Here is a 15,149-nt window from a genome sequence, read left to right as displayed (position 1 = left end):
TTTATACAAATACATTATTTAATTTTATACAAAGGCTCAGCAAATATATACTAGGTGCCAGTTAAATGCTAAGCAAGCTTGGTGTGCTATGAATACAAGGATGAACAAAGTCAGCTTTGAAGAAGCTTATATTCCCATGGGGAAGACAGAAAGCAACCACTAGGTAAAGGGAAGGATTATAACAAAAAATAAGAATATAAATATAGCAATATTCTTCAAAGTAGAAAGATTTAGAGACAATGTCCCTTTTGGCTCAAGTTGATAAATGATATATCTTTGATATTTCAAAGAATTCAATGCTTCTGCTTGATATATACATGATTGTCATATCTTTTCCAACATCAATAGTATTCTTTCATGTACTAAGCCCAAATCTACATCTGTCAGGCTTCCTTGGTAGAAAATACTACTGTAGCCTTCTAAAGCTGAGGTTCTTTTCTTTTTCTCCCTAAGACAGGGTTTCTCTGTAGCTTTGGATCCTGTCCTGGACTCACTCTGTAGACCAGGCTGGCCTTGAACTCACAGTAATTGAACTCACAGCACCTGTCTTGCCTTCCAAGTGCTGGGATTAAAGGTGTGCACCATCACTGCCTGGCTGAAGCTGAGGTTCTTAATTCTGTTAAGGACTTGTTGAGTAGTCTATAACCATAGGTTTGATAGAGGTGACTGGGGAATGTAGCTAAGTTGCTAGAATGCTTGCCTGGCATGTGGGAATTCATGGATGATTTCATCCCCAGCATAGCACAGAAACTTTGTGTGGTAGCACCTTCTTTATTCCCAGCATGGGGGAGACGGACTCAGGAGCATTAGAAAATTCACAGTAAAAAATTAAAAAAAAAAAAAAAGCCAGGTATAGTGGTTTTTTTCTTTAAGAGTGTTTGCCTGGATCCACGTATATGCACCACATATGTGCCAGTACTTGAGGAAGTCAGAAGTGGGTCTTGATCCCTGAGACTAGAATTGCAGACTGTTGGGAGACATGATGGTGGGTGCTGGGAATCAAGCACAGGTCTTCTCCAAGAGCAGCCAGTGTGCTTAACTGCTGAGCCATCTCTCCAGCCCCTCTGTCTCAGCTTTTACACTTATCATACAGGTATTAGCTTGGTTATTTTTTTAAATTTAATTATTGTATATACAGTATTCTGTTTGCATTTTGCCTGCATACCAGAAGACAGCATCAGATCTCATTATAGATGGTTATGAGCCACCATGTGGTTGCTGGGTATTGAACTCCAGGACCTCTGGAAGAACAGTCAGTACTCTTAACTTTTGAGCCATCTCACCAGCCCCTAGGTATTAAGTTTTTGGCATAAGGGCCAATTATGATAGTTCATGTTTTAAATAAAATGCTTAGCTACATACAAATGTAAGTTTAATTTTATGCTTTTAAAATTGAGACTACAATAAATGAAACTGTTGTCCTAATGTATGGCCTCCTCTTAATAAATCATGATGGGGATACTCAGAACCAGATAGAATTGAGATGAATAAAAGACTGAATAAAACATTGAAATTTGAGACATGCTGGATCTTGATTTTTACCTGTTAAAGACTAGGTTAGACAAATGCTGTCCTTGCCTGCAAGCACAGAGACCCTTTGACAGTGGCATTCCAGAACTTCTAATGCACTTGCTGAGTTTAATTAAGACATATGAGAAGAAAAAGAACAAGGCTGTTACCTAATATAGCAAGTACTTTGCACTGTGAAAGCTTTCAGAACATATTGCCTAAAACAGTCTTTTTTTAAAAGAGTTTCTTTGAGCCAAAAAGGAACTGACAGTTTTCTGAGCACTTATGTGCTAGCTACAGTATGCTATGAACCTATCAAAAGTTACCTTATTTCACCGGGCATGGAGGCACATGCTTATCAAACCAGCACAGCACTTGGGAAGCGGAGGGAAAAGGACCAGGAGTTTTTTTTTTATATATTTATTTATTTATTATGTATACAATATTCTGTCTGTGTGTATGCCTGAAGGCCAGAAGAGGGCACCAGACCCCATTATAGATGGTTGTGAGCCACCATGTGGTTGCTGGGAATTGAACTCAGGACCTTTGGAAGAGCAGGCAATGTTCTTAACCTCTGAGCCATCTCTCCAGCCCCATGAGGACCAGGAGTTTAAGGCCAGCCTGACTACGTGAGACCACATCTCAAAACAGACAAAAAAGTTACCTTTTCATCCCTACAACTCAAAGGGTAAATATGTCAGCTAGAGGCACATAGTTAAGTCCTTCACGATGTCAGAGGAGAACCCACATGTTTGGAGGACCTGGCATGTCCACTACACTGCACCAGACCTGACAACCCAACATCTGCAACCCCCACAGCTTTAAACCACACATCTGTTGGCCCTTGGCTTCAATCAAATTAGTTCAATCACGGCTGGAATCATTCCCCTAGAAAGCCTTTAAACTCCTTCAATTCATACCACATACAAATACTTGGTTTTACACACACACACACACACACACACACACACACGGTGGGGAAATTATTATATTATTTCTGTGAGCGCTGGAAGAAATCACTTGAACTTTGGAGATTTTGTTATTTTTAAAACACATTTTTTTAGAATTATTTTATGTATATGAGCAGTTTTTCTACATATACATAGATCAATATACCAAGTACATGCTGGTACCCACAGAGGTCAGAAGTAGGCATCCAGTCTCCTGGAACTGGAGCTACAGACACATGTGAGCCACCATGTGGATGTTGGGAACTGAACCTGGGTTCTCTGTAAGAGCAACCAGTATGCAATTGGAAGGCAGACAGGCAGATCTCTATGAGTTCTAGGTCAGCCTGGTCTATAGAGTTCCAGGATATCCAAGGCTACACAGAGAAACCCTTTCTTGAAAAACTATTAAAAAAAAAAAAAAAAAGCAACCAGTACTCTTAACCACTGAACCATTTCTCCAGCCTCCTTTCTTTTTTATAAAATGAAAAGTTAATTTATGAAAACTCATAAAATGTACAATATCAGCCGGGCGGTGGTGGCGCACGCCTTTAATCCCAGCACCCTTTAATCCCAGCACTTGGGAGGGAGAGGCAGGTGGATCTCTGTGAGTTCGAGACCAGCCTGGTCTACAGAGCTAGTTCCAGGACAGGCTCCAAAGCCACAGAGAAACCCTGTCTCGAAAAAAACAAAAAAAAAAAACAAAAAAAAAAGTTCAAGAGTGGAATCTACTATAAACTGTGGATTAAAGTAATATTGATGTGTCAATGTAAGCTCATCAATTGTAACAAATGTCTCGAAAACAAAAACAAAAAGAAAAGGGAAGGAGAGATGGAGAGTGGGGAGGGGAAAAAATGGAAGGAGAGATTGAAATAAAAAAAGAAAATCAGATTTCCATATATATGGACTGTGTATTTGTAGTTTCAACCACAGACTGAAACATTAGGGGGTGGGTTGCATATGTACTGAATATATACAGACAGCTCCCTGATGGGGCTGGAAAGTTAGCTCAGCAGTTAAGAGCACTGACTGCTCTTCCAAAGGACCCAAGTTAAATGCCCAGCACCCATGTAGTGACCCACAACTGTCTGTAACTACAGTTCCAGAGGACCCGACAGGCTACACACAGGCAAAACACCAATGCAGATAAAATAAAAATGAATAATTTTTTAAAATAAAGTTGAACAACCATTTATGTATCATTATAATGTACTAGGTATTGTAAGTATCACAAAGATTTAAAATATGCAGGGAGCCGGGCGGTGGTGGCGCACGCCTTTAATCCCAGCACTTGGGAGGCAGAGACAGGCGGATCTCTGTGAGTTCGAGACCAGCCTGGTCTACAAGAGCTAGTTCCAGGACAGGCTCCAAAGCCACAGAGAAACCCTGTCTCAAAAAACCAAAAAAAAATAAAATAAAATAAAATAAAATATGCAGGGAAGGCAGGTATGGAGGCATACTCCTGTCGTCCTAGAACTTGGGAGGTGAAAGCAGGGAGAACAGGAGTTCAAAGCCAGTCTCAGCCACATAGAGAGTTTGAGGTTATCCTGAGCTATAAAGACCCTATCCTAAAAACAAAAACAAGACAAAGAGGAGCTGAGGATGTGGCTCAGGTGGTAGAGTGCTTGTCTAGAATGCACAAAGCCTTGGGATCAAGACCCAGCATGGCATACACCAGGCACTGTGCAGGGCACCTGTAATCCCAGCACTTGAAAGGCAGAGGCAGGAGAGTCAGAAATTCAAGGTAATCCTCAGCTATATACTGAGTTGAAGGCCAGTCTGAGCTACACAAGACTCTATCCCAAACAAACAAACAAAAAAAAATTACATAGGAAGATATGCCTAGGTTATCTGAAAATCCTAAACTCTTTTACATGCAACTTAAGCATCCTTGAATTTTCAAAACTTTAGGAATCCTTAAAGCTAGACTCCAAAGATTCTAAGAAGCAATTATAAAGTCTGTATTTTTTAAAAATAGGTATTCTAAATTTTTTTCTAAAGGTCCTTCTCATCTAAGTTTCTCTATGATCCCAACTTTCTCTATAAGACTAATTAAAAATTCAGAAAGAGGAGTCAAATGCCCCCAATCTGACAAAGCAACTGTAATTAGAAATTCGCTGCATTTGATGGGAAACGACTTGGATAATTAAAGTTAAGATCCACCGAGTCTGGAAATAGAGATAAAATGGAAATGAGGAAATACAAAATAAATGAATTAACTATCTTCTTGCCTTTCTTCTACTCTTCAGAAGCCTTGGGAAACACTATAGTTAATGCTTCAGAAAAACCCTTTTCCCCTCTGAGTTGTGGCCAGTCTGCTAAAGAGCAGGACACGTGCAAAGAGCAAAGCACAGTGAGTTTCCTGTACTAACGAGACACCCGGGCCTGTTCACCTCCCAGGCAAAGAAAGCATGAAATCACTTTGCCAGGAGCACAAAAGAATGCAAGCCCTGTGGGGCCTGGTCCCCAGAAACTCAGAAGGGAGTGAATCGAAAGTGACCTGAGCTGCCCCTTAGTCCTTTCTGGAGATACATAATTTGCAGGATGAAAGACACAAAGAGCATAGAAATGAGAATTCCTCAGAAGAAATACAAGTGAATATCTAGCACCTACATTGTAGCACAAATAATAAAAACCCAGAGACAGATATTGAGATTCAACCTGAAGATCAGAAAAGCAAAGCAGCCAGTCACTAGGGAGCTCTTGCCTCTATGAAATCTCACTGAGAGTGAGTTCCTGTCTCATTCCGCCTTATATTCCTCTCTAGTGCTAGGATTAAAGGCGTGCACCACCACTGCCCAGCCTCTACGGCTAACTAGTATGGCTACTAGGATTAATAGTGTGTGCCACCACTGCCTGGCCTGTATGGCTGACTAGAGTGGCTGTTTTACATTCTAGTCTTCAGAGAAGCTTTATTTATTAAAATACAAATGGAATATCACTACACTAGACGGCTACTGAGGGCGCTCCGCCTGGCCCACCAGAGCTACCACAAAGTGCCTGCTCTCCACTGTAGAAGGGTGCAAGCGTAGAAAGGTCTTCCCTTACCGGATGTGCCCAGAAAAAATCAAAACAAAATTAAAAATCAGAGAGTTAAGAGCTGAGTCTTTTAAAAATCAAATTTAATGCTTTTAAATGATTTATTTGTATCAGTGTTTTGCCTGCATGTATATTTTGTGTGAGGGTGTTACAGACAGTTGTAAGCTGCCATATGGGTGCTAGTATTTGAACCTGGGTACTCAAGAAGAGCAGTGAGTACTCTCAACCGCTCAGCCATCTCTCCAGCCCCAAGTTAATGCTTTCAGGAGGACATACGCAGGCAATCCCTGCCTTTTAAACACAGTGTAAAAGGTCAGTCTGGGGTACATGCCAGATCCCTTCAGAAAGCCTTAAATAATCATATTCACCACATGTGGTGGCACAGTCTACAATCCCAGCACTTGGAAGGAAGGCTGAGGCAGGTGGAAGAAGAGCTCAGGACTACCCGGGCTATCTAGTGAGACAAAGGGACACTTGGTCCTGGAAGCTCAGGACTACCCGGGCTATCTAGTGAGACAAAGGGACACTTGGTCCTTTGTGCTCAGGCACACAGCTGGGCTAGTACGCCTGAGAGACTGAGTCATAGCCCCACCAGCACTACCAAACCAAAATGAACTTCATGACAGTAATAATATCTCAAAATACATAAAAAATCAGTAGACATGCAAGGAAGCAAGAAGGAAGAAGCCACAATCAGAGCTAGGCAGTGGTGGCGTATTTGAGGCCAGCCTGGTCTACAGAGTGAGTTCCAGGACAGCTGGGCAACACAGAGAAACCCTGTCTCAAAAACCAAAATCAAAAAAAAAAAAAAAAAGAAAGAAAGAAAGAAAGAAAGAAAGAAAGAAAGAAAGAAAGAAAGAAAGAAATCAAGGGGCTGGGTGGTGATGGCTCACACCTTTAATACCAATACTCAGGAGGCAGAAGCAGGCAGAGCTCTATGAGTTCGAGGCCAACCTGGTCTATAGAGAGAGTTTCTCCAAAGCAACACAGAGAAACCCTGTCTCGGGGGGATAAAAAAAAGGAAATCAATAGGATTGACCCCTCCAAAAGGAGGTTGATTCCCTCAAAAGTAGACTGACTACTCAAAGGGAGAAGAGCACCTGAGTTCAGTTCCTGGAACAACCATTCCTAATTCCAGACCCCGGGAATCTGATGCCCTCTACTGGCCTCCAAGGGCACTGCATGCATGTGGTACACAGACATGCGCAGGCAAAACACCCATATATACACACACACACAAAATTTCTAAAGAGAGTAGAATTAGAACACAAAGACACTGAAATTATTGTAAAAAATGTATTCTGTATTTTCAAAAGGGGAAAGGAAAGGAAAGGAAAGGAAAGGAAAGGAAAGGAAAGGAAAGGAAAGGAAAGGAAAGGAAAGGAAAGGAAAGGAAAGGAAAGGCTGATCAAGATAAGGGTGTCAGAAGATACAATAAAGTCAAGGCTAGCCTGGACTGCATGTAGGTGAGATCCTGCCTTAGAGGAAAAACATCATGCTGAGAGCACATACTGTGCGGTTTTCTTTAGGTGAACCTACAGAGTGGTTGCCTAGGGCAAAGGGTGGGTGGAGAGTGAGGAATGCTAGCTAATGGCTTCTCTCGGGGAAAGATTTTCTAGAATTACACTGTGATCATGGGTGCATAAGCCTGAACTGTACACTTTAAACTGATTGTGTGGATTTTATCTCAGCAAATCTGTGAGCAGAAGGAATGGAGAGAAAAAACAGCTGGAAATGTTCCCAGATGCCTCTTAGAAGCTAAACAGCCTCTTGTTACCCATCAAGTGGCTGGATCAAGTCACGCTTTCCAGATGCCTTCCTCATTTCCTGCGTGTAAACTCTACTCTATAATTTAGTATTAGCAGAATGTTAATAAAGATTACACTCCCTTTGTTGCTAAATTCCACACAGTGTTTACTATCTTCTTCCAGCATACACATTTCCTCTGTCTTCCAACTGCAGCTGGGCTGCCAAAAATTGCAGGGAGCAATTACCGTCTGCAATGTCCCTGCTTCACAGCAGTGTGGGTCAGACTCAGCACCTACAGAAAACTGATGGCTGACTTTCCTAGTGGAAAGGGTCTTCATTGTTGTTGTTTGTTTTTGGGTTTGGTTGGGGCTGTGGGTTTGAGATCACGGTGTAGCACTGGCTGGGCTGGAATTCACTTAGCAGACCAGGCTGACCTTGAATTCACAGAGATTGGGCTGCCTCTGCTTCCAAAGGGCTGGGTAAATTAAAGATGTGATGTGAGCCACCATGCACAACTGATTTTTTAATTTTTAAGCACACATTTTTATATCTACAAATTTATTAGTGCCATATGTAAAATTTAAAACAAAATAAAAGCCATCCCGCCACCCCTGTTTGTTTTTTTGCTGTTTTTTTTTTTTTTTGAGCCTGTCCTAGAACTAGCTCTTGTAGACCAAGCTGGCCTTGAACTCACAGAGATCTGCCTGCCTCTGCCTCCCGAGTGCTGGGATTAAAGGCATGCACCACCACTGCCCAGCTAGATTTATTATTTTTAATTATGTGTATGTGTGTGTCTCGGTATGTGGGTATGTTCAGGTGCCTGAAGAGCTCAGAGGTACTGGATTCCCTGGAACTGGAATTATAGGCAGTTGTGAACCAACTGACACAGGTTCTGGGAACTGAACTGTAAAAGCAGTATACAGCATATGTTTTTACCAGCTGAGCCCTTTCTCCAGCAGCCTCTACTCATCCAAACTCTTGAAATTCTTGTTAAAAGGCAAAATTACAGATGCAGATCGTTGCTAGCAGGAGGTATTGTTCAAAGTCAGGAGTTTCCAAAAACAAAAGGTCTTCAAACACTAAGTATGAACATTTAACTAGCAACATCATCAACTTGAATTACCAACCTTAAATACATCTTCAATACATCGACTAAGTTCTTCCTCAGTCACCAAAATAGTTCCTGGCACCATGTTACTCTCTGGAATCTCTTTGAAAACAAACAAAAGTAATTCCATCACTTTTCTGAACAGAAGACACTAACAAAGTTTTATAGTAAGAGAGCCCAGGTAAGACCAGAAAATCAGCATTACCACTGTACAATACGCCATTTATATCCATGGAATCTATGAAGCTTCTGATGATGTCAGATCCTCTTTCAGGAAAAGCATTCTAAAACAGAGGACTTTTGTCTTTTTAATGGAGTATTAGAAGAGCTGGCTATGGTGGCATATGCTTACCATCTCAGCACCTGCAAAGCCAACTGAGACAGCACAGCCAAGTTCAAGCATGTCCTGTGCTCTATTGCTCTTAAGCATGACCTTGTTCCCAAAATCCAAAACCTGGAGTGGAGATTGGATCACTGGTTAGGAGCACTTGCTACTTTTTCAGAGGACCCAGGTTGTTCCCAACACTCACTTGGTGGCTCACAACTATCCATAATTCCAGTTCCAGGGATCTGGTGCCCTCTTCTGGGTCTCCTCAGAATGTATGTGGTGCACAGACATACATTCAGGAAAAATACTTATGTACTTTAAAAAATAATGTTTTAAAAAAGGAAAACCCAGCCGGGTGGTAGTGGTGCATGTCTTTAATTCCAGCACTTGGGAGGCAGAGGCAGGCAGATCTCTGTTAGTTAGAGGCCAGTTTGGTATACAAAGCAAGTTCCAGAACAGCCAGGACTGTTATACAGAGAAACCCTGTCTCAAAACACACACCCTATCAAAAAGAAAAAGAAAAAAAAAGGAAAATGTGTTTCAAGGGATCTGACACTCTCACATAGACATATGGCAGACGTATGGCAGAACACCAATGTACATAAAATACAAAATAAAAAATAAACTATAAAAGAAAAAAACAAAAAACAAGATCCAGGACAAGCTCTGATAACCTTGTATGGATGTGAAAATTTTCAAGTGTGATCACTGTTCAATAGTCAAGTAAGAAGATTATTATTATTGTAGTAGTAGTAGTTGTTGTTGTTGTTTTTCAGGACAGGGGTTCTCTGTGTACCTTTGAAGCCTGTCCTGGAACTCATTCTGTAGACCAGGCTGGTCTTGAACTCACAGAGCTCTGCCTGCCTCTGCCTCCTAAGTGCTGGGAGTAAAGGCGTGCTCCACCACTGCCCAGCTGTTTTCTTTAATCTTTAAAATCACTTTTACTTATTTATATGTACGCCCCGAGCTGTGCTCACCTGCCTGCCACAACCCGTAAGTGGAGGTCAGAGGACAGCTTCCTCTACCAGTTGGGTCCTGGGGACTGAACTCAAGACTCCAGGCCTGGTGGCAAGCTTCTTTACCCACTGAGCTAGCTAGCTGGTCCTTTTTTAAATTCAGTGGTTTTTTTGTTTTTTAAAAAAAAAAAAAAAAAAAACAGAAACTAACATCTTTCTTCGAAGATTTATGCTGAAATATTTAGGAGTGATATGTCATCACGTCTACAACTAGCTCTCAAATGTTCCATAAAAAACTAACTGTATTCATGTGTGTAGAGCGAAATGAAGCAAATGTAACCCAAATGAGAACAGTTGGTGACTCTGGTGAAGTGTGTCCGAGGGACTCAATATTCTCTTCCTGGAACTTGGGAAAGTAAAGTTTCCAAGTGAAAAGCTAGGAGAGAAAAAGAAAAACTGAGGACTGAAAGACCCCAGACTTAAGCCCTTTAAATTTAAACTGTAGGGAGGGTTACCCCAGCACCCCCCTTACCTGTTGTGGTCAAGCATTGATGCAGAGGAGCTAGCATGGGCTGAAGCAAATACTTTGAAGCCAGCTCTGGGTGTTCCCTCGACATAGTTATGAAGGTGGTCGTGGCCACTCTCTGAAACTGCCGTGCTGTCAATTTATCTTGAAAATGGAATAAGTCCAAAATCTACAATAAAAATCAGCAGCAAATAAGAGAAAGAGGTATTTATGTTTTTTAGAATGTGTATGGGTATTTTATGTACACGTGTGTCTGTGTACCACATACATGCTGTGCCATAGAGGCCAGGAGGAGCTCGGATCCTCTGGGACTGGACTTCTGAAAGGCTAGTTCTTATGTGGGTGCTGAAAATTAAACCTGGGTTCCATGGAAGAGCAACCAATATTCTTAACCACTGAATAAGATTTATTCTTATTTTATGTGTGTGTGTGTGTGCACATGCGCACATGTGTGTGAGTACCCTTGAGGGCTAGTAGAGAATGTCAGATCCTCTGGAACTGCAGTTACAGGGTTTTGTGAGCTGCCTGATATGGATGCTGGGAACCAAACTGGGGTCCTCAGAAAGAGCACCAGTCACTCTTAAGCATGAGTCATCCTTCCAGCTTAGCTTTTGCTTTTTAAATTGTTACCATATTAATTTACTGCCTTTAACACTTAACACATTTTAGTTCAAAAACAAGAGGTAATGAATCTGATGAAATTTTGGTGAGACATTTTTTTTCCCAATGGTGAAGTTCAAACTCTAGAGATGTGCCTGCCTCAATCTCCTCAGTTCTGGGACTATAAGTGAGGGTCACTATGCTCAGCAGGTGAGACATTCTTTCTTTTAAAAATTTATTTATTATGCATACAGTGTTCTGTCTGCATGTATACCTGTGGACCAAAAGAGGACACCAGATCTCTTAACAGCCGGTTGTGAGTCACTATGTGATTGCTGGGAATTGAACTCAAAACCTCTGGGAAGAGCAGCCAGGTTTCTTAATCTCTGAGCCATCTCTTCAGTTCCTAACATTCTTAAACCTAACAATTAGGTCATTTTTGTTTGTTTGTTTTTCGAGATAGGGTTTCTCTGTAGCTCTGGGATAGGTCATATCATTCCACAGGTTTTTATTTATTTATTAAATACATGCCTTTAAGCCGGGCGGTGGTGGCACATGCCTTTAGTCCTACCTCGGGAGGTGGAGGCAGGTGGCTTCTGTGAGTTCCAAGACAGAGAAACCCTGTCTTGAAAAGCTCCCCCAAAACAACAACAAAAGAAAAAAAAAGGGAAAAAAAAAGAGAGAGAAAGAGGAGGAGAAGAAGGGCCTCTGGCTAGAGAGATGGATTAGGCAGCTCACAACTGCCTTGTTCTAGTTTGGATTTTTTTGTGGTTTTTTTTTTGGGGGGGGGTTGTTTGTTTTTCAAGACAGGGTTTCTCTGAGTCTCACAGAGATCCTCTGCCTCAAGTGCCGGGATTAAAGGCGTGCACCACCACTTGGTTCTCTAGTTTGTTTTGTTGTTGCTATAAGACTCTGACCAAGGACAACTTGTGGAAGGAAAGGGTTTTTGGTTTGTTTTGGTTTGTTTTGGTTTTTCTTTGGTTTTTCAAGACAGGGTTTTTCTATAGCACTGGAACGTGTCCATGAACTAGCTCTTGTAGACCAGGTTGGCCTCGAACTCACAGAGATCCACCTGCCTCTTCCTCCCAAGTGCTGGGATTAAAGGCACATGCAGGAAAAGGTTTCTTTATAGCTCACAGGTGACGCAGTCAAGTCAGGAACTGAAACAGAATCCATGGAGGAAGGAGGAATGCTATTTATGGGCTTGCTCCTCATGGCTTTCCCAAACTGCTTTCTTATGCAACTGAAAACCACCTACTCAGGGGTAGCACCACCCACAGTGAACTGGGCCCTTCTACAACAATCATTAATCAAGAAAAGGCCCCATGGATATGCCCACAGGCCAGCCTGATGGAGGCAATTCTTAGGTTGAGGCTTCCCCTTCTCAGGTGATGCTGGTTTGTGTTAAGCTGACAACAAACCAGCAAATACCTGTAACTCTAGAGGACAGGATGGACATGGGTGGGCACGTGTGTGTGTGTAGGAAGAGGAGGTGCTGGTGGTCCCCACCAGGCACAACAGCTCACAAGTGTAACCCTAGCACTAGGGAGGCTAAGGCAGGAGAATCACTGCCAGCCTGGGTTGTATATTGAGTTCTGGGCCAGTCTGAACTCCAGCAACCCTGTCTCAAACAAACCATAAAAAGAGAGTCACTCACTAAATAGCCAAATGAAATACTATATCACTCTTCCTTTACTTTTAGAATATTAACTGTCGTCTATGTGAATTAGCAGACAGTACTTGATGGATCAACAGAAACAGATGATTTACCTGCGGGCAGATGTCCTTGTAGTAGCTCTCTGGGGACAGAGACTGCTGGGGACAAGAGGCCAGAATCTTTGCAATCAAGTCACATTTCTTCCAGTCAGCAGCTGTGGCCTCGGCATCACTCCCACCAGCAGCACCCGCTGTCAAACAGAAAGAACATGCTCACAGCCGTCCCCACATAGAGCCCACTGTCACACAGAAAGAGACATGCTCACCGCAGTCCCCATATAAAGTGTATGTGATAAGTCTGCCTGGGATAAGAAATGCTTCAAGATGTGACTGCCTCGCTGAATAAGGTATCGAGCCACATGGCTAACATAGACAAGAACAATGGGCTAATATAAGTTATGAGTTAATAAGAAGTCTGAGCTACTAGGCCAATCAATTTATAACTTAAAAAAAAAGAAATGCTTCCTTTTCTCTACTGGAAACACTCTTTTTTAATATTTTATTTATTCTTTTATTTAATATTTCACAAATATATAAAATATTCTTTGATCAAAATGTTCCCATTACTCTCTCTTAATCTCTTCGAACACCTACTGAAACTAAATTTGAGCTGGGTGTGGTGGTGCATGCCTGCAATCTCTCCTTGGGAAGTTAAGACAGGACTAAGACAAGCTTGAGACCAAACTGATCTACAAAGTAAGTTTCAGGGTAGCCAGGTCTATGCAAAACTCTGTCTCTAAAAGAAAAAAAGCCAAGGTGTAGTAAGATATGTCACAAATTTAAGGCTAGCCTGGTCTACATAAAGAGTTCCAGGCCAGCTAGGGCTACATAGAAAAAAAAGAATTCATTGCTAATAGACCTTTTAAGAAGCAATTTTTTGTTTTTTGTTTAGTTGGTTGGTTAGTTTGGTTTGGTTTTTGATTTTTTGAGACAGGGTTTCTCTGTAGTTTTGGGGCCTGTCTTAAAACTAGCTCTTGTAGACCAGGCTGGCTTCAAACTCACAGAGATCCGCCTGCTTCTGCCTCCTGAGTGCGAGGATTAAAGCTGTGGGCCACCACAAATGGCTTGAAGCAATTTTTTTTTGAAGCAGAAGGAAATATGGATTGAAGTTTGTTTTTTCATAGATTTATTTATGTTCTATCACTTGCTTGATTGTTTTGCTTGCATGATGTATATGCACTGAAGAGGCTAAAAGAGGGCATCAGATCCTCTGGAACTGGAGTTACGGATGGTTGTGAGCCACCATGAGGGTGCTGGGAGCTGAACCTAGGTTCTTTCTGGATAAGAACAGCCAGTGTTTTTAACCACTGAGCCATCTCTTCAGGACCTTTGTCTCAGTACTCCTGAGTGCTGAGGTCATAGCATGTACCAAGACACCTGACTTGGGAACCTAGTATCCTTACAGCAGTCCTTCATTCTATGTGTCGTTCAGCAGAATCTACTAGGGCTGCGCTCAGTGCCTGCCACATGCTAGGTACAAGGAGTAGTTCGAGCTACACCTTCACACAATGAGATTTAAGGCAAAGGCAGCGATTCACCTCTGACTCAAAGGGAAACATATACCACAGTAACAGAAATATATTATTTCTTACCACCTGCTCCTTCCAAAATGCCCCGAACTACTGCCTGAACGCCATTGGGTCTCATCAACCTTTCAGAAAGCAGCTGCCCGCACAGACGCCGGAGCCAGGCTGGGGCCTGACGCCTAAGCTGTGTCTTTACATCTGTACAGGACTGAGAAAAGGGAAGGAAGAGCTATAAGCCGAGCATCAGTGAAACATACACAGTATGAAGACACCATTTTTTTATTTTTGTGTTGGGGAGGTAGCTCATATGTTTAGTATGTGCAAGAACCTAAATTTGATAAGAGAGAGAGAGAGAGAGAGAGAGAGAGAGAGAGATAAAGCGAGCAATACTCCCTCACCCTCTCTCCATTCAGTTCTAGTAAATGAACCCAGGGCCTTGTGCACAGCAGACAAGCCCTCCCCCGTCTTTCAGTTTCTTTTCAGTATAAACAAGAACTTTCTCTTTTACAAAACCTTCTTCAGTATTACATTTTTGATTTGTTTATTCTCTCTCTCTCTCTCAGATCCCTTGGAACTAAAGTTACAGGCATTTGTGAGCTGCCTGATATGGGCCCTGAGATCTAAACTTGGGTCCCCATGATTCAGCAGCACTTCTTCTTAACTGATAAGCCATCTCTCTAGTCCCAATCATATTTTTGCCTTTTTTAAAACAAGGACTCACTAAATACCCCTGGCTGACCTGGAACTTAGCAGATAGACCAAGAGGCTCTCAATTTCACAGAGTTCTGCCTGTCTCTTCCTCCAAAGTGGGATTAAAGGTGTCCACCACCAAAATTTCTTTTCCCTTGAGATAAGGTTTCTCTACGTAGCCCTAGATGACCTGAAATTCATTTTGTAGACCAGACTGTCCTTAAACTCACAAGAGAGCCACCTGCCCTGCCCCTTAAGTGCTGGAATTAAAAGCATGTACCACCGTGCCCACCATGCCCACTCTCTCCAATAATTACTTTTTTTTCCTAAAGATTTATTTATTATGTATACAACATTCTGCCTCCATGTATGCCCGCACGCCAGAAGAGGGCGCCAAATCTCATTACAGATGGCTGTGAGCCACCATATGGTTGCTGGGAATTAAACTCCGGACC

At 42.1% G+C, this 15,149-nt stretch overlaps 1 protein-coding gene across 1 annotated transcript in view; it reads right to left on the bottom strand.

Moving 5' to 3' along the window:
- Tango6 (transport and golgi organization 6 homolog) overlaps nucleotides 1-15,149 on the bottom strand; it is a 169,836-nt gene that overhangs the window by 142,269 nt on the left and 12,418 nt on the right. The window contains exons 4-7 of the mRNA XM_057754076.1: nucleotides 14,071-14,212; nucleotides 12,533-12,669; nucleotides 10,169-10,331; nucleotides 8,372-8,454 (exon numbers count right to left, since the gene is read on the bottom strand). Of these exons, the coding sequence (XP_057610059.1) occupies nucleotides 8,372-8,454; nucleotides 10,169-10,331; nucleotides 12,533-12,669; nucleotides 14,071-14,212 (525 nt within the window). The remainder of the gene's footprint in view (nucleotides 1-8,371; nucleotides 8,455-10,168; nucleotides 10,332-12,532; nucleotides 12,670-14,070; nucleotides 14,213-15,149) is intronic.

This window comes from Chionomys nivalis, chromosome 21, assembly GCF_950005125.1.
Source record: "Chionomys nivalis chromosome 21, mChiNiv1.1, whole genome shotgun sequence".
Lineage (NCBI taxonomy): Eukaryota > Metazoa > Chordata > Mammalia > Rodentia > Cricetidae > Chionomys > Chionomys nivalis.
This window is presented reverse-complemented; position numbering and strand designations above follow the sequence as displayed.